Raw genomic sequence first — 24,501 nt, forward strand, 5'->3', positions numbered from 1 at the left:
GCAAGTTCTGCATAATACACCGTGCTTTCGGTGGGGCTGGTGGGTTGCTATGAAATAACAGGCACATTACGTACGTGGGAGGTGCATGTGTGTTCTGGGGTGGTGTTATCACAGAACCTCTCCACCACAAACCCCTGCTGCAAAAACACACCCCTGCCCTGGTGAAGTTGGCACGTAGGTGAGCGTTCCACAAAGGAATTATCCATTTTAATTCCTTGTTTTTGTTTTGTTTCCCCTGCTCTATCTACCTTTGGATGCCCTAAGAGACATGACGTTTTGTTAAACAGAGAAGACATGTCTCTGACAACCACAGCCATCAAAGACTATACTGAACTCACTTCCTGCTTTATTTTTTCATTGTTTCCTATACCCAATAAACCCATACTTCTCCAAATGCCAAAGACAGTGTGTACTGGTCCTATACTTAGCACAGAGGGTTATCGAAATCCCGACAGTGGTGCCTGCCTCAGCACCGCCTTCATTCTGGGACACTACTCTGACTGCCGCACAGTCGGTATCTATGATCCTGGCAGAGGCGGCAGTCTTGCGTTCAACAGCACCGGGTCTGACCGCCAGTATCATAATACAGCGTTCAGACCAAAGGGCTGTTGGTGGTCAGACCACCACCAATGGCCTGCCGGCAGTCCAACCGCCACGATCATTATCAGGGCCTTTATTCCGTAAGTTCATCCAATTTGTGGGCTGCTGAAATTAAGGTGAGGAGACGGTCTTCGACTGTTGCACTCTGGGATATGTGATGTGGACACGCTCAGTAAACAAAGGCTGACAAACTACCTAATGCCAATCTGTAAGACCTTGGGTGTACACAGTGGTAGATATACATATCTGGATTTAAAACGGGTCAACAGGTGTGGACAGTGTAACATAACAACTCGTTGACAACTAATTCTGACCTTTGCAGGAAGTATTCTGTTATTCTAGTGGTTACAGCCCATGATTTTGGACCCCGTTTTATTTAATCCAAGCAACCAAACTGTCAGGTGAATCCTGGACCAAGGACACAATACACTCAACTGTTGAACGTGTTGGAAGGGTTAGCAGGAGACAATGAAAGTACAGGTTTTACCTCTGGAAAGCCACATGCACAATACATTAATCTGTTGAACGTGTTGGAAGGGTTAGCAGGAGACCATGAAAGTACAGGTTTTACCTGTGGAAAGCCACAGGCACAATACACTCAACTGTTGAACGTGTTAAAAGGGTTAGCAGGGGACAATGTAAGTACAGGTTTTACCTGTGGAAAGCCACAGGCACAATACACTCAACTGTTGAACGTGTTAAAAGGGTTAGCAGGGGACAATGTAAGTACAGGTTTTACCTGTGGAAAGCCACAGGCACAATACACTCAACTGTTGAACGTGTTAAAAGGGTTAGCAGGGGACAATGTAAGTACAGGTTTTACCTGTGGAAAGCCACATGCACAATACACTCATCTGTTGAACGTGTTGGAAGGGTTAGCAGGAGACAATGAAAGTACAGGTTTTACCTGTGGAAAGCCACAGGCATAATACACTCAACTGTTGAACGTGTTGGAAGGGTTAGCAGGAGACAATGTAAGTACAGGTTTTACCTGTGGAAAGCCACAGACACAATACAATCAACTGTTGAACGTGTTGGAAGGGTTGGCAGGAGACAATGAAAGTACAAGTTTTACCTGTGGGAAGAAAGCTGCTGAAAGGTTTCCTTCATTTTCCCTTGCAACTGGAACAGTTCGAGGAAGTCCTTGTAGCTTAAAGTGGAGCCCATGTCTAGGCCCAACATCTCAAGCAGACGCAGGAACTCCTTCTCAGTGATGACGAGCACAAAGCTTTCAAGGAGGCGGTGAAGATCATGCATTGTGACAATACCATCCCCATTGCTATCTGCTTTGCGGAAGATTGAGTATGTTTCCTATGAAAACCATTTGATAAAGCATCAATGATGTAGCAATATGTGTTTTTAATCTTTTTTAAGTGTCACTATTATTGTATTAACACTAAATGTATTATATCAACAGAACATGCTAACATAGATTGGTACACCCTCCCTAAGGTACAAATACTGTATCAGAATATCAAAATTCAACATCTGCAAACCTTCTCCCTCTTTTTAACTTCTCAATACATTTCTTATCAGCTTTAACCCCCTCAGATGCTGAGGCTTTTCAGTCCTCCATACTGAACCCTTTTTTGATATTTGGGGTGCTTTGTGCTTAGGTCTTTTACCCCCAAAAGGTATCCAGGCCAAATTTGCGTAATTTTTTCAACCACACTCAGGATACTAGAAGTACCCAGACTTTGTGGATTCCCCTATGGGAAACCGAGAGACAGACACGCAACACGCCGCTGCCCTCAACTAGGAGTACTCTCCTTTGGACAGGAGATGATAATATAAAATTGACTACCGGTGAGGACCAAATTGAAAACACAGGTATTGGAGAAAGTACGTACCACTGGTGACATGTATATTAACATTACCCTGATTTGATTTTGCTCAGAGGAAGTTAGTGGGAGATTAACCCCAAGATGAAACACATGTTGGCTAAATTGGCTACACCTGCCATTTGGATAGACCCAGCATTCATGAGGTTCTGAATACAACTTCTGAAGTACAATGACAAACTGGCTGTAATATTGCTGAACTAAAAATTGGATATGTGGAAAAAAAAGAAGTCTCTATGACAACATATTTGTAGATTACTAGTCAAAAATATCTGAGTTTGGTAAGGTTGCCTCGGTGATGACCAAGCCCTGGACTAAGTTCCACAGATCCTCTTTTTGCTGTTGTCTCTACATTGCATTTTTAGTTCTTTTGTGTTACAGGCACCAGGTCCAGCCACCCAAGTGTGGTAATGTTTTTATCTGGAGTAGTGTGCAAATGCTGGATGGTAGGAACTTTTTCGGTCTCTGCAGTTTCTGGAACTTTCCGTCACAGACATGTGAGGAAAATGTGTGATTTTAGGCAAAGTTTGAGGTTTGCAAGGCACTGTGGGTGAGAAACATTGTAGGGTCCACCCAAGGTACACCACCCTGGACTCCTCTGGGGGTCTAATTTTCAGAAATGTAATGGATTTTTCTGGATGGCAGCCAAGCAGGGACCCTGTATACTGCAACCATTCCGAATGGCAAGTAAAAAATGTACCCCACTCTTCTGGTCAACTTGTCAAAACCAAACACCCAAAAGAATCCAAATTTCGTCTTGCTTGCCATGGGGATGCTCTGTACCCCAAGACTGTTGAGGCTTTAGGGGTCGGGGATAGGACCAAAACACAGACAGCCGACCCGCACCCCATATTTTGTTTCTAAAACAAAAATATATCCCTTGTGTCTAGTAGGATTTTTGATCCCTGAGGGAAGAATTGTGATAAACCCCCAATAAACCTCTAGTCAGAAGGGCAGAAAAACTGTTGGACTCATTCTGGGGTGGGGGAGCAACCCAATACCTGGGCAAGCGACTTCACAGCACCTTATTGTTTGTTACACCATTTATTTCCTGGCGATCCCGTGGTATTTCTTCCTCTTGGGGGCCAGATTGGGGTTAAATTCCCCTAAATTACCCACAGTGGCAAAAAGACTGTTGGTTCTGTTGTGAGTTTGGGTCACAGGTCGATGCATAGGTGGGCTACCCCACCCCTACTTTTTTTTGCCTTTTGTTCCTGGTGTCTAGTGGGCTATTTGCCCCACCAGGGGTGTCGAAAAGGGGTACACCCCTATTGGCTCCCCAGGAGGGTAGAAAGACTGTTGAGCCCGAGTTAGGGAGGGAGGGGGGGGGGTACAGTCCCATGCCCTAAAAAACATAATGCAGTTTACATTCCCTGGTACCTAATGGGCTATCTGCTCCCTCCAGGGTAGCAGATGGATGGACCTCATTCTTTACTGATCGATCCGCTGCTTTAGATACCATCTCCCACCGCATTCTCATTCAATGCCTACACGATTCCAGCATTCAGGAACCTCCGCTCCACTGAATCTGCTCTTTCCTCACAGGCTGCACCCGGATGGCCAGCCTGACTTCTTTAACCTCGGGTGCCGCCAAAACTGTCTTTGGAGTTCCACAGGGATTCTTGCTTAATCCCATGTTTTTTAATGCCTACATGGCCCCACTAGCCAGCATCCTTTGCACCCATAAAATCAATGTCATATGCTACACAGACGACACCTAGCTCATCCTCTCCCCCTCCAAAACATTGAACACCAAACCAACTTCTTCGCCTGCATGTCTAAAGTCGACAATTGGATGAAAGCCAACTGCCTCACAAACAAGATGGAGAACACCTCGTGAGGGGATTACACTTCGTGATTTGCTATTCTTGGACCCACACCCAATCCAACACTCATTTTTTTCCTTTTATTCCTTTCTCTCTCTCTTTCCTATTTTCTTCTTTCTTTCTATCTTTCTTTCCTTACGTTCCTTTACTTTTCTTTCTTTCCTTCTTTCTTGCTTTTTCTGATTTTTTCTTCTTTCTTTGTTTCTTTACTTTTCTTCACTTCCTTTCTGTGTATCTGTTCCTCCTTTCATTCTTTCTTTCTTGTGTGCCTTCTTTCCTTTTTTCTTTTATGGCCATATGCAAATCAGTCTGACCCTGTGACTCATGGGAACAGTCCAGCCCGAACTGCCAAGCCATGCCTTCCCTGGACCGGAAACAAGCTTCCTAGGACCGGTTTCTGGTATTACAGCCGTCTTCAGCAAGGCCTACTTGAATCCAGTGGCAAAGTGAGCAAGGGAGTCACGTCTGAGCATACCCTGCCAACTTATGGCGAACAAAGCGGTACAAAAGGGGGTGGTGATGGACGGAGCATCTGAACCAATCAAACACTCACACCCAGTCAACAGATCTGGGTTTAATCCATCACCGTTCTTTAGCCCACTCTGCCACCCCAGTTCAGACATGGCCATATGCAAATTAGTATGACCCTGTGCCTCATGGGAACAGTCCAGCCCGAACTGCCAAGCCATGCCTTCCCTGGACCTGAAACATGCTTCCTAGGACCGGTTTCTGGCATTACAGCCATCTTCAGCCAGGCTTGCTTGAAGCCAGTGGCAAAGTGAGCAAGGGACTTGCGTCTAAACGGCGGCCAGCCATTGGAGAATAGGGGCGTCTTTCCATTTAAACCCCGTCTTTTTCGGATTGAGGGGCATGTTTTTTTAATGTTTCTCTCTGTGATGTCATCAGTTCAAAGCACGCCCCCCAATCTGAAAAGGACAGGGCTTAGTTCCTTGTTTCCTAGGTGGTAACAGTACCAATCTTCGCCCACTGGTCAGAGACCCCTGATTAAACACAAACTGCAGCCTATCATTCTAAACCTGATCCCTGGGCGCCAGCTCGTGGGTGTGCACAAATGTCGGGCAGGTAGGACGCACGGTGAACGACTCACACTCACCTTCCTCGCCATCGTACATGTTGGCGGTGTGAGGGGCCCGGGGGCTGAGAGGCGGTGAAGATTTGTTTTGCGGCAGAAACCAAACTGCGCACTGCTTGGTAGGCAGCCACCACTGCCGGCCAGGAAAAAACGATCTCAGCACAGGAAATGACATTCCGGCGCTTCCCAGAGGTCCTGACAGGAAGTCTCGCGGTTACCCCCATTGTCGTCGTCGTCGCCGCCTCTTCTGTTATTTTCAGGAGCTGCTGTTGGTGCGGTGAGTGCTTTACTACCCCCACCCCCGTCCTCACATGAGGGTGAGAGCAGTCTGCTCCGTGGGACGAAGGGTGAGAGTCCAGAGCCTGCTGCACCGAGGAGCAGTGCGGGAAGGGAGAGTGCTGGGAGCCGAGGTATGCGGGAGACCCATGCCCGTTTAAAGGTACAGCAGGCGAGCGGATGAGCCCACCCTCACCTGCGCTGAAATGTGAAAACCAAGGGAGATGACCCGGTGGGATGGGGTCTTGTGTCCATTTGGGTGCTGCAATGCAGAGGGGCGTAGACGGGAAGAGGGGGGTCACTTCGGGAATTCCCCATTCCTTTCAGATCCTGTTGGAATGTTCCATCTCTTCTGTGCGAGAGGGGTGTTGAAGTAGCACGGGACTGACATCTCCGCCCTGCTGGGGACCGCTCTCTACTCAATGCCTTTGTTTTCGGGACAGAAAGAAATCCGGAAATAAACACCTCTTCATTCTGTTATTTGAAGAGCGTGGCCCACGTCATTTCCGATGTCAGAGCACTTTACAAAGATGTCAACATCTATACAATGTATAATTACAAACAACATAACCTGCATAAAGATAAGGAAAGCCGAAGCAATATTTGAAAGAAGCTCCTTCCGAAGTTATTGTCATAGCGGGGTATCGTCCCTCACCCACTCCCCCCCCACACATACACAGCGCATACCCTTCTGCCCCCCTCTCCTCCTACCCCAAGCCTGCAGTAGGGAACAGGTTCAAAGGGGGCTTTGAGTCAAAAGTAACAGCACGTCTGTCAAACCAGAGACAGTCTGAGATATTCAAGGACAGTATTTATTTCTTGCAATCTTATGTGGCGTGAACTCGGCCCAAGGATATTATATCGCTTTACAGAAGCACCAGCTTACAATACATAAGGTCAGTTTAATTTTGTGCTTTTGTGTTTCTCGGCACGGGAAGGATAAGTGATTTGCCTAGAATCGCGGGATGATGAACAGACGCTGGAATCCAAACCTAGTACCCCAGTTCAAAGTCGGCAGCTGGTTTCGGCCACATCTCCGTACTCCAGGAGCTGTAGTACACACACCTAACTCTAAAATGGGGTATGTTTGGGAATTGTTTAACTGTTTACACAAACTTCCGCGCTAAGCTGTGTGTCACGCGTGTCCCGTATATATAATTATGATATTATATGTGCTCTAGCTCGTGCCGCGATGGTCACAGTGAATGATTGGCTGCTTTATAAGATCTGCAATTTCTTGTTTTTCTCTCTATAGCCCGAACTTGATCCGAAGGTATCGGAGCGCTTTACATGGGCATCAGTTACGTTACACAAGGACACATTCATTTTGTGGGGCACTTCAAAAGGAAGAGCACCGCACTTTTCAGTACCAAACAGATATTCGGGGATAAAGAAAACATACAGTTCTGTATTTGTAGTTCAAGTATTGCCTCTGTGCACGGTATGTGTGTGTGTAGTTGTGCATTCACCATTGCACAGGAGAGTTGCGTGTGTGTGTATAGAACGCGCCGCCATGTCACACTGTGTATGTGTCAATCACTGCACTGTATACTTTAGCTCTATGCACTGGGCGTGTGTTGTTTGTATGTTCGCCATTAAACAATGCAGAAATGCGCACAGGGTGTCTTTTCTATTAGCGCTACTCCTTAAGAGTTGTGTACCCAGAAACTGTGCTTCTCATTTTTAAAGTCGCAGGTTAGAAATGTGCTCACAGGGCATGTGTGTGAAGCCTTTAATGGTTCATTTTAGAACTGCCTACCTGGCTTGTGTGCCTGCTTACAAATTGCACCTCAGAACTGTGTTTTCAGTGTTTGTGTGCATGTGCTTTTGACCTACCCATGACAGAACAGTGTACGACTTTGTACGTTTTAATGGACAGCCTTAGAGCTGCGTATAGCACGCTTTACTACCATACTGTAGAGTTGTGCACACTCCTTGTAATCTTTTGAGTTCTTTTCCTGGCTGATATCATGGTGCCTTGAATCTGGTTACTCTCCGAGGTGTAGGGGCTTGGATCACAGCACGAGCAATTGGGTGGTCAGCCTGGATTCATTCTTTCTGTTCTGACTAGAGTTACTCTTCTCCCCTTACTATGCCTCCATCACATATTTTCTTTAAAAACCTTCTTCCACCTCTTTCTCTTGACCCATCTCTTTAGGAGGTCTTTGTCCGGTATCCATACTCCAAAACTTCTTAAAGGAATATTCCTTGTAATCATTTGAGTTCCTTTCCTGGCAGATATTATGGTGCCTCGAACTCGGGTAACTCTCCAAGATGTTGGTTTCAAAGGGAACGCACCTTTCTCCCCAAGATCGTCTCAGTGCAGTTGTCTACTTCAGGGCCTTCACCGTTTGCCCCACTCCCCAGGCGCAAGCCGCCTCAGGAGTCAACTGTAGCGTGTGTCACCATGAAACATAGACACTGTGTGTGTATTTGTGTGTGTGGCTCTGTGTGTGGGGGGCTCTGTGTGTGTGGCTCTGTGTGTGTGTGGCTCTCTGTGCGTGTGGCTCTGTGTGTGTGGCTGTGTGTGTGTGTGGCTGTGTGTGTGTGTGTGGCTGTGTGTGTGTGGCTCTGGGTGTGTGTGGCTGTGTGTGTGTAGGGCTCTTTTTAAAAAGTAATTTGCTTATCACTATACCACATAAACATACTAATCCATACAAAACTCACTACAATAACTCTATTTATATCTGTGTGTGTGTGTGTGGCTCTCTATGTGAATGCAAATGCAATAAGTCTCACATTTGCGCAAGATTAAGCTATTGTCATTGTAAATAACAATGCCATTTATTTATATGTTAAAAAAACATAAACAAAAAGAATGCCATGAGCAATGCTAATAGCTCTAACTTTGACAAAGACGAGACCTTTGCATTGTAAATGCTTGTTTCTTTACCAGCTATCTTTTTATTTTTTTCCTTCTTTCTTGCTTTCTTCCTCAAAGGCAAGAGACTGGCAGCCATTGGCAGAATAATGGGCTTGTTTAGGTCTGTGTTAGCCAAAATCGTATTATTTTACTAAAATTATGTGTGTGGTATAATTACCTAGAGGGGTTTTCGCCACACTTCATCCATTTGTCTTTGCTTGCGTCATTCAAATTTTCTCTAACATACTTGGGCATGTGTTAAGGGGCAATGCGTCAGCCCACTTCAGCCACTGGCTGACTTCACTAGGAGTTAACGCATGCATCCCTTTCACAAGGAGCACATCCACACACAAAGTAGTTCCCTTCAGTGTCAGGTCCTACTATGGTAATGTGTGCTTTTCTTAGACCAAAATATTTTTGACTTTAGTCAGTGTTTTTTTTTTAGATTGACAAATGCCTGGGAGCTTCCTGAACGATAATGTTTTGCAATAACTTTGACAAAACAAAACAAGACTTGCCAAAAGGTTGACAGACTAAACTGGACCTATTGGCTTTGCCATTCAATGTTGCAAATATAATGACTAAGTGATTGATAATGTTCTAAACTTTTTTCCCTCTGTCTGCTATATGTAAAGCATATTTTCATATTTATGAAATGTTCCCATATATGTTTTGCAGTGTTCAATACCATTTTCCCAACCTGATTTTTCTAAACATACAAACAGGACCAGCATCATGCACCACAAGGTTCATTATCAAAAGTAGCCAAAAGGCTCATTCAGCGCCTTGTACCACCTTGTGGCCTGTGCAGGAGGACAGAGGACAGCATCTTTCGCATTCTCATTGCTTGACAACTTACTCATGCCCCTGACATCTGAGCCTAATGTAAGACCTTAGAGAATAATTTTGAACCTGCATCAAATAGGAGATATCTCTCTGGATAATAAAGTTGTGACACCGGACCAATTTGAATCCAAAGGAAATAACACCCCTCTGGATAGCTTTATTTTCTTTCGAATGTGCAGGGGTAGAAGGCATGATGTTTGTTATTCCTTTTGGAACTTTCCGCCTTAGGGACACTTACATAAGTGATTATTAAACCAAAGTGTAAGAAACTGGTATTTGATATAAACATGCTACACCCTTTGAGCACAGGAGCTGATGGTGGTGGGGGGACACAGAGCAAGGCGAAAATGGGACAGTGATTTGATCCTTTCTTTTCTGCTGACAGACAAGCATTCGGAACATTACTGTACACTAACAAATGCAAAAACAGCAACTAATGGAAGGAATGCTGAACAATGTCAAACATTCGCCCCCAGTACACAGATCTAGGCCTAAATCCATTTTTTTTTCTCACCATGCCATTCCAGTTTGGACCCAGCCAAACTGAGGTGGTGTGATGGCCAAAACAATGATGGATTAAACCCAGATCTGTGACTGGGGTGAATGTTTGATTTGTTCAGCATTCTAGCTATCATTTGTTCTTTTTGCTTTTATCTTCCTGAGTGGTAAGGGTATGCCCAAATGTGGGCCCCGTGCTCATTCTGCCACTCTGGATTCAAGCTACCCTGGCTGATGAGGGGTGATAGCCTGAAACTTGTCCCAAGATGCTTGTTTTTGGTCCAGGGAGCAACTGGCAGTTCAGGCTAGACTGTTCCTATGGGGCACAGGGTCAAGACTGTTTTGCATATGTCTGGGTCCAGATTGTGGTGGCGTGGTGAGCACAAAAACAGATCTTTGACTGGGGGTGAATGTTTGATTTTTTCAGCATTCAGCCCATCATCTAGTCTTTTCACACACAAACCAAAGCAGTGTCACTGAATAGTACACATAGACTATGTCAACTTCAAATATACCACAGATATAATACACTCTACAAGGCACTAGCCAGTTCACTCGGGCTGCAGACACTGCCAGTGCACATTTACCTTTAGAAAGGACAGAAAACCGAAAGCATCTATGCATTATTGAACCCTTTAATGTTGGTGTTGGACCTGGCACTTTCAGGTTGGCTGAAGCAAGACCCTAGCCAGGCAGAACCTACCACTCCCGGCAGGGGTGGGTGATTACACACACTGTACAATCTGCACTCCCCCTTGAGTAGTTGGCACTGAGCAGTCAGGCTTACTCCAGAGGCAATGTGTAAAGGATTGGTACATCACACATTCATGATAAATACCTTGAGCGTCACAAAAGAGACTTCACATGTGATGCATGTAATTAACATTTATATGCAACACACACAATAATCAACGCAACATGAACATTATGAATTTTGGGGCACAAATCACACTTGGAATTATTACTAGTTGTACTAGGCCAAGAAGTGTTAGAATGACATCAGCAATATGCACATTTGGGAAAGATCCTACACTACGCCCCCGCAGCACCCTTATGTGGTGCAACACGTTGTCCACCCCAGACCCACCCTCGCAATTCTTATAATGCAATGCCACACATTTAGAAGATACACTCCGGGTCACAATTCCGGTCACACTCACAATGAACAGTTGTAAATTCCGTACCTCCTTGGAAATGAGGCACAAGCCTGGTGTGTGTTAATATTGGTCACACCAGACAGTTCTGGTCACATACACAGGCACAAGTTCAGCAATGCATCACACATAGAATGAAGCACTACATTGGTTATGGCCCGACCTCTGAGGGTCGTAACTTGTGAATCAGACACCGCACGCAATGAGCATGCAGTCTGCATGTCGTACGAGAGAGATGTGGCACGATTGACGAAGTGGGCCACACAAGGTCCTGCAACCAGTTTATCTGGTCACTAACACCAATATGCTTATGCATACCAAGGTCCCCATGAGAAGGAGGCCATATGCCTTAGTTGCAGGTAAGACTTTGAGGCTATGCACCAGGCAATCAGGTCTCCAGGCACAATTCTTAGTATCAAGCTCTCACCGCGATACCAGTCGTAATCCAGTAGACGATGTGGGCACTTGAAAGTGCACCTCTCTCCAGGTGTCACAGGTAGACAGTGTAGGCTCCTCGTAGGAGATCTTTGATGTCTTAGAGAGAACAGGGGGTAAGCTCAACAAGCCCTTGGAGAGCACACTTCAGGGTGCCACATGGCAGCAGGTACTCGGACCAGGCCAGCCACTATTCAGGAAGGGCGTGCGGTCCCTTTCAATGGCAGTAATCCTCCTTGTGCATAAAAGAGTCCTCTGGCAATGAGCACCATGTAGTTCCAGGTTCTCCTGTCCTATATTCCCACAAGTGTAAATAAACCCTTTGCTGAAGTATGGCACCAGTAGTTATACTGGAGTGCACCTCTGAAGCTGGGGGTGGTTGAAAGGGTCTCCCTTTGAACTAAAGATGTCTCTCCCCTAAATTACAGTCCTGTCTGATTTGGGGCCATAGAATGCTGATCTTAATTTTTAATGGGATCATGATATGGCTCCAGAGGCCAAGTGGCAAAACCTCCTCCTCCAATCTCTCCAGCTGGCCCACAAATGGCAGAGTTCTGTCGTTCCAGTTGCATGCTCAGTGTTTTATAGCTGTGCTCCCCGAACCTCCAGTGTGGACTGGAGCCAAGCACTAATGCACGTAAATAGTATAGAAATGCCCACTTTCTAGTAGTGGCATTTCTACATGAAGCACAACAAAGCCACCTCTACCAATGGCTTGGGGTTGTTGCTGCAAATTGAATGATATGAAACATCATGAGGCTGCTCTGAGCTGCTTTCACCCATCTCCCCATGTCAGTCTTTGGGAAGAGCAAACCTGACAGGAAGCGAAAACACATATGGGTATTCCTATCTATCTGGGCGGGGGACACACATGTACCCACCGTTCCTTTCCCCCTACCACATGCTTCAGCCTTGGAAGACATTCAATCAGGGTACTAAGGTGGCAGTGAAAGGTCTTTTCATAATGGCTAGTGATTTAAACAGGTCAGTCTGAGTAAATGTGCAATTGCGCACACCAGCCTGCAATGGCAGGCTGGACAAATAATTAGGAGCACCACAGTGCAAGTGTGTACCCCAGTCTGCATTGGCAGGCTAGACACATGTTTAAGCACACCACCTGTGCACGTGCACATGTTAGCCTGCTCCAGCAGGCTGGACACCACTTAGAAACACTAACAGTGCTAGTGCCCACACAGGCGGGACAAGCAGTCAGAGGCACCATCAGCGCAGATGCACATCCTAGTCCACAATGGCAGATGGACCCATGTTTGGGACCACAATCGTGCACTGGCAGGCTGGTCCCAGGTTCTAAGATCCCTTGCAAACCTCAGACTTAGTTTTAAAAAAATCAAATTTTCCTTACGTTTCTGTGATGGAAAGCTCTGGGATCTGCGTGGATTCACAAAATTCCACCCACTGTGCATGCCCCAAAGTTTTCCAATTAAAATGGTACCTCACTTCTGTGGGAAGGCCTAGTGCCCGTGACAGGAAACAGCCCAAAACGCAGTTAAAACTGACCCTTTTTTTGCAAAGTGCCTAGCTGTAGATTTTGAACCCTAGCTCTGACGGGACCTAGGGAAATGTTGTAATCTCCTCCTCTTGGTACATTCCGGACACCCCTCCCCTCCCTGTCCCAGTTGGTACTGTCCTGTTCTCTGTGTGCTAACATTCCACAGCGCACTCCAGCCGACTGGAACCTGTGGTGGTGAGAAGGCTAATAAAGAAGAGTTCCACGCTTACCTACTCTGTGTCTTCATTTTAACACTGGTGGCGATTCACTGGGTGGGGACGGTTTAATTTCCGTCTTGTGACATCACCCTAGACAATAAACCTGTTACTGTCTTTGCTGACTCTTGTGCCCCTTACACCCTTGTTGATGCTGAGATGTTCTCCCAACTTTTTCCCTCTTGGCAAGAAACCGTACAGCCCCCTGACATCCAACCGGGTGCTTATAATTGGGATCCCATACCCTTGTTGGGGATGACCACTATGGAAATTGGGTTTAAGGGCAGGAACACAGTAGGCAAGATTTACGTTACCCAGAAAGGATCTAACTTGTTAGGGTGGAAACACCAGAGGGAACTGGGAACCAAACTCGATCCTAACAGTCCTGATGAAGTTTTATTGGTGGATCCTTCAGCTGGGGGGATGGAAGTATGCAACGAATTCCCCAACATTTTTTCTGACGATTTGGGTTTACTTAAGCAGTACCAACATTCCATAAAGTTCAAATCTAACGGCAAGCCGGTAGCACACAAAGTCATACCCATTCCACACATGATGCATGCCCCCCTTTGCACTGAACTCGACAGATTATTGTCTTTAGGGGTTATTGAACCCATTGAATGCTCACAGTGGTTGGCCCCAATTGTTCTTACCACCAAAGCTGCTAGTAAATATATCAGGCTGTGTGTGGACCTCAGGGACCTCAATGAGAACATTTGGGTGGATAGGCATCCCCTGCCTCGCATACACGAGGTTCTCACCCTCATCAAAGGTGCCAGTTGTTTCAGCGTCTTGGATTTGTCCTCTGCCTACCACCAGGTAGAACTGCACCCAAACTTACGTCACTTAACCTCTTTTGTTACTCCCCTGGGAGCATTCCAATTCCTACGCATGCCATTTGGGTTGGCCTCTGCGGCTGCTGTCTTCCAGAGGATAATGATGCACTTCCTAAAAGACCTTCCCAGAACCCTCTGTTTTCAGGATGATATACTCATATACGGGAAGGACCAGGAGGAACATTGGAGTGGGATCCGTTGAATACCTTGGGCACGCCATTTCTGAGGAGGGTATCAGACCCAAATTAGACTTGATAGAGGCCATTCGAGACACAGCTGCCCCTACCTGTGTTCAAGAGCTCAAGTCATTTTTGGGTCTGTTTGAATTCTACGCCAAATTTGTGAGAAAGTATGCTTCCATAGTTGAACCCCTGCAGGGTTTACTCAAATCCAGAACTCCCTTTGTATGGTCTGACGACTGTAACAATGCCTTTGAGACTGTAAAAGGATGTATTATTTCTGCCCCATCCCTGGGAAGATTCAACCACACTGTTGGACTTGGCCCTTCTGGCAGGTTCACCCCTGAACTTTTTGCCTTTTAAGGTTACATCATTATAGTGATTTCTGGACATTGCACACTTTAGCACTGTGGCGCAGTGTAAAGTGTGTGCGCTCTCTGAGTGCGTGTGTGAGTGGCCTGCCATCCCATAGGAATGCATGGGGAATATGTGTGTCCATGGTAATTCCTGATGCGTGGAGAGTGCAAGGTTTAGTTTGGTATGTGCGAACTCGTGAGATTGAATGCTGTGCGATGATGTGTGCAGCTTTAATGTGTCTAGTGTGAAAGTGCCACTTCTAGAGGTTGGCCTGCCTGTGCAGTAAATATGAATTGACTGTCTGGCTTGTGATTGGCTGGAGCTGACTGGTATGCCTGGCTCCAGAAGTCAGGATGGGTCTGCCCCGGTGGTGAATGGGGAGATCTGCATGTTGATGGCAGGGAGGAGCTGCACCTGGGACCTGAAAAGGGCTGGGATTTCCAAACGCAATGCTGGCTCCGCCCCCTGTGGTGCGACTGATGTTCCTAGCCTGACCAGTAAATGGGAAGAGGGGCTGAGCACAACAGAATGCTCCAATACCAGCTGCATCTAGTTTTTCCCCCACCCTGCACCTTAGAGACAAAGGGATTTAGTGTATAAAAAGAGGCTGTGACCTCATGTTAAATGTTCTTGTTTCCTGACTTGAATCTACCAGGGGCGTGCTGCTGCTGGGGCCCAGGGGAAGGCTTGCCTCCCTGGGCCCTGCCCAGCCCCTGGATGCCTGGAGGACCCCTCTACTTCCTAAACCCTGACAGAGTGGGGCTTGCTGATGGTGGGGCCCAGGAGAGACCACCATGGGGGCTGTCTCCTTGCTGGAGTGCCCTGTGTGCTGGCCCCTGGGCCCTATATGCTCCCCTGACCTCCAGGACCTTTTGCTGTTGCTTTTGCCCCAGGAATTGATGCTGCCTGTGTCTCCCTGCGCTTTATTTGAACTTTGCAGCGTGGAGCTGCTCTCTGTCCTGCTTGTGTTTTCAGCAGGAGCCCACCCTGCTTTATGTTAGTAATTCCAGATGCCCACCTCGTTCATAGGAGCCTTAACGGGTGCCCACTACGTTTCTATTTTTATTTAATACTTCGAGGGTGCCTACCCCTCGGTATTGTCCCCAAAACAGTAATGGCCCCGCCGCCCGCAGCAAAACCGGAAGCCAGACCCGCGCCCGCCTGACTGTGGGCGGGGCCTGGTTTGCATCCCTTCCGCTTCCCCCTGACTGGGGGAAGCCATTGGCCGCCTTGCCGGTCTCCCGTGTCGAGAGGGAGACCGGAGAGGCCGCCGCTGCCAGGATGAAGCTGGTGCTACGTGGGGAGGCCCGGAGCCTACCCCTCCTCCCCAAGTGGCTGCAAGGAGTCCCGGAGCCTTGAGGGCTCCAGGGGTAAAGTCCCGGTCCCGAGATGGGGGACCGGGTGAAGACCGGGGGAAGCGGGCCGGGCGCCTTGTGAAAGCTGGGCTCTCATGTGGTGAGAGAGCCCCGCAAAGCAAAGCGCTACAGCCGCAGCCCAGGAGAAGAGACGCTGCAGAGAAAGCAGTGCCGAAGAGGAGCCCCCGCCCCAGGTCCCGGTGAGTGGGGGCCCGTTGTGTTGATTTGGAGAGAGGGGGCGTCGGGGCCCAGTAGTGCTCTCTTCATGTTTGGGGCATTTCTGGGTGATAGAGCAGCCCCTAGAGGCAGTGGGCCGCTCCAACGGTGATCTCCACATTCAGGGGGCCCGGGCAGATTCTTTGAGCGGCCACACTTGATAGCAGGCCGCTCCGACGTCCAGGGGCATTTGCTCGTCGAGCCCACAAGGCTCCAAGGGGGCCATATTTGTTTTAGAGCCCACGAGTCTCCCGGGGGCATTCCTGGGCAATACTGAGCCCCGTGGGGCTCCCACACTTGGTCCAGGTTTGTTTTGAGAGCCTAGAGGGCTCCCATGGGCGCTACATGTATTTCTAGAGCCAGATGGCTCCGTTTTGCGCAGTCTTTGTTCTGAGGGCCAGTGTGGGCCCCTGTTGCAGTTTTCTTCACAGCTGCCCAGCAAGTAGTGGGCAGCTGCACCGTTTAGGTTCTTTCTTTCTAGGGACATGTACTTTGGACTCAGGAGTGAGTCACACTCCTTTGCCCCTACTTTGGCATTCCCCAGCTGCGCAGCACTTAGTGCCAGCTGCAGCGTTTAGGCCCTGTTCCTGTCCTCAGCTGCCCAGCAAGTAGTGGGCAGCTGCCACGTTTAGGTTTTGGCGCAGTGGCGCAACCTGGACCCTAATGTGATTTATCTGCTATGCTGATTTATGTGCTGATGCTTTTGGGTGTTAGGAAATGTACCGTGTGTAGTATGTTTTGCACACCCTGTCTTGATGCCTCTAGAGATTTGGTTTATGCCTACGAGGTTGTTTTACCTAGTATAAGTTATGCTAGTGAGTTCCTGGTTCCCTGCTTGATATATGCCTAAGGTGTTTAGGACTGTGAGGGGTGTACTTATCTTTTACCAGTGGTTACTAGTTGTGTACTACATTTGCTATTTGGTGCTACAATTGTTCTATGTACTAAGTACTGACAGTGGTCCATGTGGCCCTATCTTATGTATATAATCCCTTGTAAATATTGCCTGTGCCAGTTGGCCCAATGTATATGGTGTGATTACTATTCTAATGTGTTTGGATAATACAAAGGCTATTTTTATATATAACCTTGTGTGGAGTTTCTTTTGTGGGGGGCCTTGGATGTTGTTGCTGGTGGGTGCGTGCGCAAATGCTTTACGCATTGCCTCTGAGATAAGCCTGACTGCTCGTGCCAAGCTACCAAGAGGTGAGCAGGGGTTATCTTGGCGGGTGACTTCCTTGCCCTGACCTAGAATGGTGGTTTCTGCCTGGCTTTGGCGCAAGCCTCAGCCAAACGGAAATCGCCATTTCTAACACCCACGAAACTCCCCATTCTTGGAGCCAGCCTCACCCAGATTGATGATGGTAAAGAACAGATCGTCGCATTTGCCTCCTGTGCCCGGGCGCGGAATGCAACTACTTCGTAGTGGAAAGAGAGGCACTTGTCTACTATTGGGTAATCAAACATTTTCGTTTTTTCCTGTGGGGTATTCCATTTACTGTAAAGACTGATCACAAACCTCTAATGTTTGCTTCTACTATAAAAGGGTCTAATAGCACCACACCCAGAATAGCCAGATGGATCCTAGGTCTTGAAAGGTATAATTTCAGTGTTAAATACGTGCCAGGTTCACAAAACATTGTTGCTGATTTCTTATCCTGTTCACCACCAATGGGGGTATGCAATACTGCTTCAGATGATTGTGATGATGCCATACTCCAAATTCAATGTTTGAACAAGGAAGAATGGGACAGTGCTGTGCAAGATGATACTGAAATGGGGTCAATCAAAGAGTTCATCAGAAATGGTTGGCCTGCTACTAAAAATGTTGTTCCGGCAAACCTATGTAAGTACTGGGACATAAGGCTAGAGTTGAATATTCAAGAAGGTATTGTTTGCCGTGGGGAGAAGGTGATTCCTCCTGAGAATCTAAGAGAGAGAATTGTAGAACTGGCACACGACGGTCATTTGGGGGGAAGCCTCACCAAGAACAAAATTTGCTTGCAATACTGGTGGCCAGGCATGGATGCTATGACTGAGAATGTTGTGAAGAACTGTTTGATGAATCTTATCACTGCGGCTTCAATCTAAACTCGCAAACCTCCACTGTCACCAGTGGAAGTTCCTGACAGGCCGTGGACCAAATTGGCCCTTGACATAATTGGTCCTCTGAACATGAAAAGTTTAAATGAACGTTTCATTTTAGTATTGGTGGACTACCACACTCGTTGGGTGGTGTATAAATGTGCGCATCAGATTGACAATAAAGTACTCACACAATTCTTGGAGGGGGATTTTTGTGATGAGGGTATACCAGACACTTTGGTCACTGACAATGGGGTGCAATTCACTTCCGAAAACATGAAAGTGTTTCTGGCATACAGGGGCATCAACCATCACAAGACAGCATTGTATTGTCCCTGTGCAAATGGGCTTGTAGAGCGGATCAACCGTATGGTCAAAGAATGCCTTCAGAGAGCAGAAGTTATGGGGACACAGGCCAACTCTGCTTTAATGGATACTATTTGGCATATCGCTCCACTCCCAATAGCCTAACAGGTATTTCCCCTTTCACCTCTCTCAAAGGGAGGGTCCCTAAAACAAAACTGTCTCCACCAGGGTTAAAAAGGAACGCCACATGCGTGGTCAACCGCAACAAAATTTCAAGAAGATTGAACGAACACCAAACGAAATTCGAAGATAGACATGACCATACCAAGCACGTCAAATCCCAATTATTCAAAGAAGGAGAATGGGTCCTTGTGGACCTGCCCAAACCACGCAGAAGAGAAGAGTCCAGGTTCTCAGAGACTTACAGAATATCTAAAGTAGGGAAAAATGTGGTCCAACGTGAAAATGGACAAACCTGGAGCATGGACCGAATCATTCACCACAATCAAGGAGGTGACGCTGACCTCAGCTCTGACCCGGGGAGACTATCAGTTTTGCCCATACCCAGAAGATCCTTGAGAACAAGGTCTGCTCCTGTGTGGGTCAAGGATTATAGTGTAAAGTGAAAATTTGTGAATATCTCTGTATCGGGGGTTCTCTCCCAGCTCTGTTAATGTCTACCTCTCCTCCTCCTTTCCCCTCTTTCTCGTCTTTCCTTTTCTCCCTGTGCAAGGAGGTGTGTTGTAATCTCCTCCTCTTGGTACATTCCAGACCCTCCCCTCCCTGTCCCAGTTGGTACTGTCCTGTTCTCTGTGTGCCAACATTCCACAGCGCACTCCAGCTGACTGGAACCTGTGGAGGTGACTAATAAAGATGAATTCCACGCTTACCTGCTCTTTGGCTTCATTTTAACAGGAAACCTAGCAAACCTATACATTCTTTAAAACTAGACACCCAGGGGAATCCAGGATGGGGTGACTTGACTGGCTTTCACCAGGTTCTTTTACCCAGAATCCCTTGCAAACCTCAAATTTTATAAAAGAAAAACACTTTTTCCTCACATTCCTGTGATGGAAAGTTCTGGAATCTGCATGGGTCCACAAAAATCCACCCACCACGCATCCTCCTAAGTCTTCTGAGAAAAATGGCACCTCACTTGTGTGGGTAGGCCTAGTGCTCGCGACAGGAAACGGTCCAAAAGGCAACATGGACACACCACATTTTCACAGTGAAAACTGACCCTTTTTTTGCAAAGTGCATAGCTGTAGATTTTGAACTCTAGCTCCGCAGGCACCTTGGAAAACCTAGCAAACCTATACATTTTTTCAAAACTAGACACCCAGGGGAATACAGGATGAGGTGACTTGTCTAGCTTTCACCAGATTCTGTTACCCAGAATCCCTTGCAAAACTCAAACATTGAAAAAAGTGGGTAAGACACGCACCAACAGAAGTTGATCTGCACACCGTGAACTAATGAGCACTTTTTGATGTCATGTAGTCGGTGGAGAAATGCTCCCCATTATCAGCCCGTATATTTGTTTTTCTTATAGAGATTTCCCCTGAAGAAGGGCTTATGGAAGGCCCAAAATGCATAGGGGTACATAACAAAGCATTTTGGATATACCTTTTGCATCGAATTTGGAACGAATAAATTCTTGACAATTGAAAACCATTAATGAAATAAAATTAATGATGGACGAAACTCATTGCTTTGATTAACTTTATTATACCCTTTTTGGGTATCACATACGCTGTGCGCAGGGGGACAACTCCTATCAGGATTTGCTTTTTTGTTCTATTTCCAAACCTCAAACATTGTAAAAAAAAAAAAAAATCCTCCCATGTATGTGGTGGAAAGTTCTGGAATCTGCGTGGATCCACAAAATTCCACCCACCCCGCATTCCGCAAAGTCTTCCGAGAAAAATGGTACCTCACTTGTGTGGATAGGCCTAGTGCCCACAACAGGAAACGGCCCAAAACGAAACGTGGACACACCACATTCTCACAGTGAAAACTGACCCTATTTTTGCAAAGTACCTAGCTGTAGATTTTGAAACCTAGCTCTGCCAGCACCTAGGGAAACCTAGCAAAGATGTACATTTTTTAAACATAGACACCCAGGGGAATCCAGGATGGGGTGACTTGTCTCAGTCTCACCAGGTTCTGTTACTCAGAATCCCTAGCAAACCTCAAACTTTGTAAAAGAAAAAACACATTTTCCTCACATATCTGTGATCTGCAAATGTCCTACCACCCAGAGTTCCCCCAGGTCTCCCGATAAAAATGGTACCTCACTCGCGTGGGTGGGTCAAGTACCCGTGACAGGCAAGGGCCCAAAATGTACTGAGGAGACATCAAAATTACCTATCACAAACAACCTGGTTTTGAAAGGGAGGGTCATCTGGGTTTTTGGCCTCGGGTCCGGTGGCCATCTTGGAAAACTACCAAACCAACACATTTTTGAAAACTAGACACCCGGGGGAGTTCAGCGAGGTATGACTGACGTGGAACCCCTACCCAGAACCCCCTGCAAACCTCAAATTTAGCTGAAAAAAACACATTTACCACATATTGTTGTGTGGAATCACCGTGCTACCACAAATGTCCTACCTCACAGCGTTCCCCTCAGTCTCCCGAGTAAAATGATACCTCACTCCATTGCTGGATCCCGGACGATATATGCCCAGTCCAGTCAATGGGTAAATATCGCAAGATGGACTTGCTTGGATTTCGGTGCCAAAAAGGTAGTTTTCCTCGAGGTCAAGTTGCAGCTATAAAGGGGGACCCTGGAGGGAGGGCTCCACGTGGGAGGCTAAAGGCAACAAAACAAATGGGTGAGTATGCACCCCAATTCCTTCAATTCTACCCACTCGAAGCAGGCAATCTTTCCACCATGGTCGGCCGAACAGAAAGCCAACTCATAATTCTGAAGGAGGTGAACTTGTCAGTACCGCCCTGTGACTGCTGCTTTCACCTTACCGCAGTCACGGCAGTCTGCAAATGGCTGTCAGTGGCAGCGGTCTTTTATTGAACAGACCACCAACATTGTAATCCAGCGGTTGGACCACCAAATGTGCAGAGAGCAATCTGACTCCACTTCGACTGCGGTTCCCTTACTGCCAAACTTGTAGCAGAGGTGCTTTCTATGTTCTCTGCCTGGCATTCAAGAAAATGCACTTGGTCTGAAAGTTACTGCATCTGTTTCTGAAGGTCAGAAGTCTGCTGTTGAAGGTCTCCTTACTGAGAGCGGACATGCGCAATATGGGATCCAGAGTGAAGGAGGTGGAAGGGATCATGGCCAGCCTGACAACGGTTAGTAAAATCCTTAAAAAACAGGTCTGTGACCTACAGGAAGCGGCTAGACAGCTGGAGGCTCGGCTAGAAAACCAGGAAGGTTGCTCAAGGCGCAACAACGTTAGAATTATAGGGGAGAGGCCAGCAGTTGACCTATTTGTGGAGGAACTAGTGACCAAAATGCTGCAACCAAGGGGACTATCCAAATTCTTTTCAGTGGAGCAGGAGCACCGCGCCCCAGGCACTCGACCAAAGCAGGGAGCACCTCTGCGCTCCCTAATAGTGAGAATCTTCAATTTTCGAGACAGGGATGGGATATAGCAGACCGCACGAAGTGCCCAGCCGCTTAAGTTTGAAAACGCTACTATTACCTTTTTCCCTGACTTCACACTAAAAGTACAGAGACAGCGACAGAGCTTCCTAGAAGTGAAAGCAGCTCTATGGGAATAATAAATCAAATACTCCATGCTCTTCCCTGCAATGCTCGGAAAAGTCTCAGATGGGAAGTCTAGTACTTTTTAACTCCCAAATAGGCATGGGACTGGCTCGACGGTTGGAGGACGGCTGGGAAAACCCAGGGGAAACAACACTCCAAAATAGATGAATTGGCCAAGGAGCGGACCCAGTCAGCCCCGGATCAAATGAAGGGCCCATCACGGAGCTCAGATCGTCGAAGAATAGCAGGGAATTACTATAATCCATGAGACTGTACAATCAGTTTACACGTGTCCAATAAGCACACAGCGTACAGACTTTGGAGGAGATATCGAGGACAGAAGAAATGAGGATGCTACGGACAGAGACTACTTGCACAGCTAAGTTGATACATAGTTAGTTAGAGGCAAGATATAATAGGCCACTTTATGATGCAAGATATGCTATGATACACCTGGTACAAACATATGAGGGACTGGGGTGTGTCCGGCGGGTACAAACGCAGTTACAACCTGCCTGATATACAGTGTTATTGTTATGGGGCAACAGATGCTCTGCAAGTTAGGGGGGTGGGAATTTCTGAACCCACTATGCAGGGTAGCAGGCAGTGGGGAGTTGGGCAGTATTAGGTTAAGCAGCCACATTCGACAGACATGGTTTAACAGTTATATTTTGATGTTCAGCTTGGCAAAAATGAAGGATGGGGGAGACACTGTACAAAGGAAGGGGGAGGAGACAAACATCCACCAGGTTCAGCATATATATCTTCACGACACGTGTGTACCACATGACAACAAGGGGTGAAAAGACAAGGTTCCCAAGCTCACTAGCTGGGCATACACAGGTTTGCGCAGAACTGAGAATAATGACCTGGCATGTCAATGGCCTAGGCCAAAAAATAAAATGTACAATGGTAATGCAATATCTCCGGCTACACAGCCCAGACATAGTATTGTTGCAGGAAACACACTTAAAAGAGAACAACTACAAAGCCCTAGACAGGGGCAGTTATAAACTCCAGCCCACGCAGGATTCAGGATGGGATCACCAGGGACAGGGATTTTGGTACGGACTGCACTTCCCTTTATACCGGGCAGAGTTTGGAGTTATTGGATGGGCAGATACATTGCGCTGACTGGGATCTGGGAGGGAAAAGTCATCAACATATGCTCCATATATACCACCAAGACTCCATGCTGATACCATGCACGTCATTAGTACACTACTGCTAGAACTACCAACAGGTATCTTAATTTTGGGAGGTGACAAGAACGCTTCAATGGGCCCCAAAAAAGACAGACTGTCAACCTCTGATAGAGGTACGAACACAAGAACCCCTGAGAGCATTTACAGAGGCCCTCAGATTACTAGACCTACGGAGAGAACATAATTCAGAGGACAGACAATAGGCATTTTTCTCAGCAATCCAAGGGGGATACTCTAGGCTAGACTACTTAATGGCACATTCTACCACAGCGGGGTGGTTTAGGGGGGTAACCCAGAAGGCAAGGGGCATTTCAAATGATGCACCGGTGGAGGTGCACATGAAGGGACCCACTAGAAACACCACACTGCCACCAAGACTAGACCATTGGCTCTTCAGCGATAAGCAACTCCGAGAAATAGTGAGAGAGCAGACACAGTACCAAGAAATGTAGGCACTGTAGACTTGGCATGCATAGTGTGGGAATCTTGTAAAACCGTGATTAGAGGGTGCGTGCAAGCTATAACTGGAATTAAAAAGAAGGAACAGAGAATCCAATATGATACTACAGAAACCGAGCTGGCCCAACTTGAAACAAAAGATAGAAATGAAGGGGGGCTAGATGCCCAAGTTAAAAACCAGATCTGACTCAAGGGGCATGAGTTTCGGGACATTGCAGGGGGAAAGGCCAGGGCACAAGCCAAAGCGACCCAGAAAAGATTTTCTGAGGTAGGGGATAAAGCTAATAAGCGGATGGCTTGGCTAGAGAAATGGGGCAAAGAAAGAAACTGGGTGTTGGAGACCTGCACCCCAGGAGGAGAAATAAGCAAGAAGGCAGAAGAGATAGCCTCAACATTTGCAATACACTGGGAGAACATGTACTACCACAAACAGAACGGGACCGGACTGTGCTGACCTCCTCTGAGACGTTAGACTTCCCACATTGTCCTCAGACGACCAGGCAGACCTAGACAAAGACTTAACAGTGGAAGAAATAGGGAGTGCAATTCGATCTTTGCAAACAGGTAAGGCAGCTGGACCAAATGGCATACAAGCTGAATTATATAAAGGAGT

General features: G+C 47.0%; 1 protein-coding gene across 1 annotated transcript in view; it reads right to left on the reverse strand.

Moving 5' to 3' along the window:
- EFCAB6 (EF-hand calcium binding domain 6) overlaps positions 1 to 24,501 on the reverse strand; it is an 846,383-nt gene that overhangs the window by 318,115 nt on the left and 503,767 nt on the right. The window contains exon 19 of the mRNA XM_086922295.1: positions 1,676 to 1,911. Within this exon, the coding sequence (XP_086778421.1) occupies positions 1,676 to 1,911 (236 nt within the window). The remainder of the gene's footprint in view (positions 1 to 1,675; positions 1,912 to 24,501) is intronic.

This window comes from Lissotriton vulgaris, chromosome 1_1 (genome assembly GCF_964263255.1).
Source record: "Lissotriton vulgaris chromosome 1_1, aLisVul1.2, whole genome shotgun sequence".
Classification (NCBI taxonomy): domain Eukaryota; kingdom Metazoa; phylum Chordata; class Amphibia; order Caudata; family Salamandridae; genus Lissotriton; species Lissotriton vulgaris.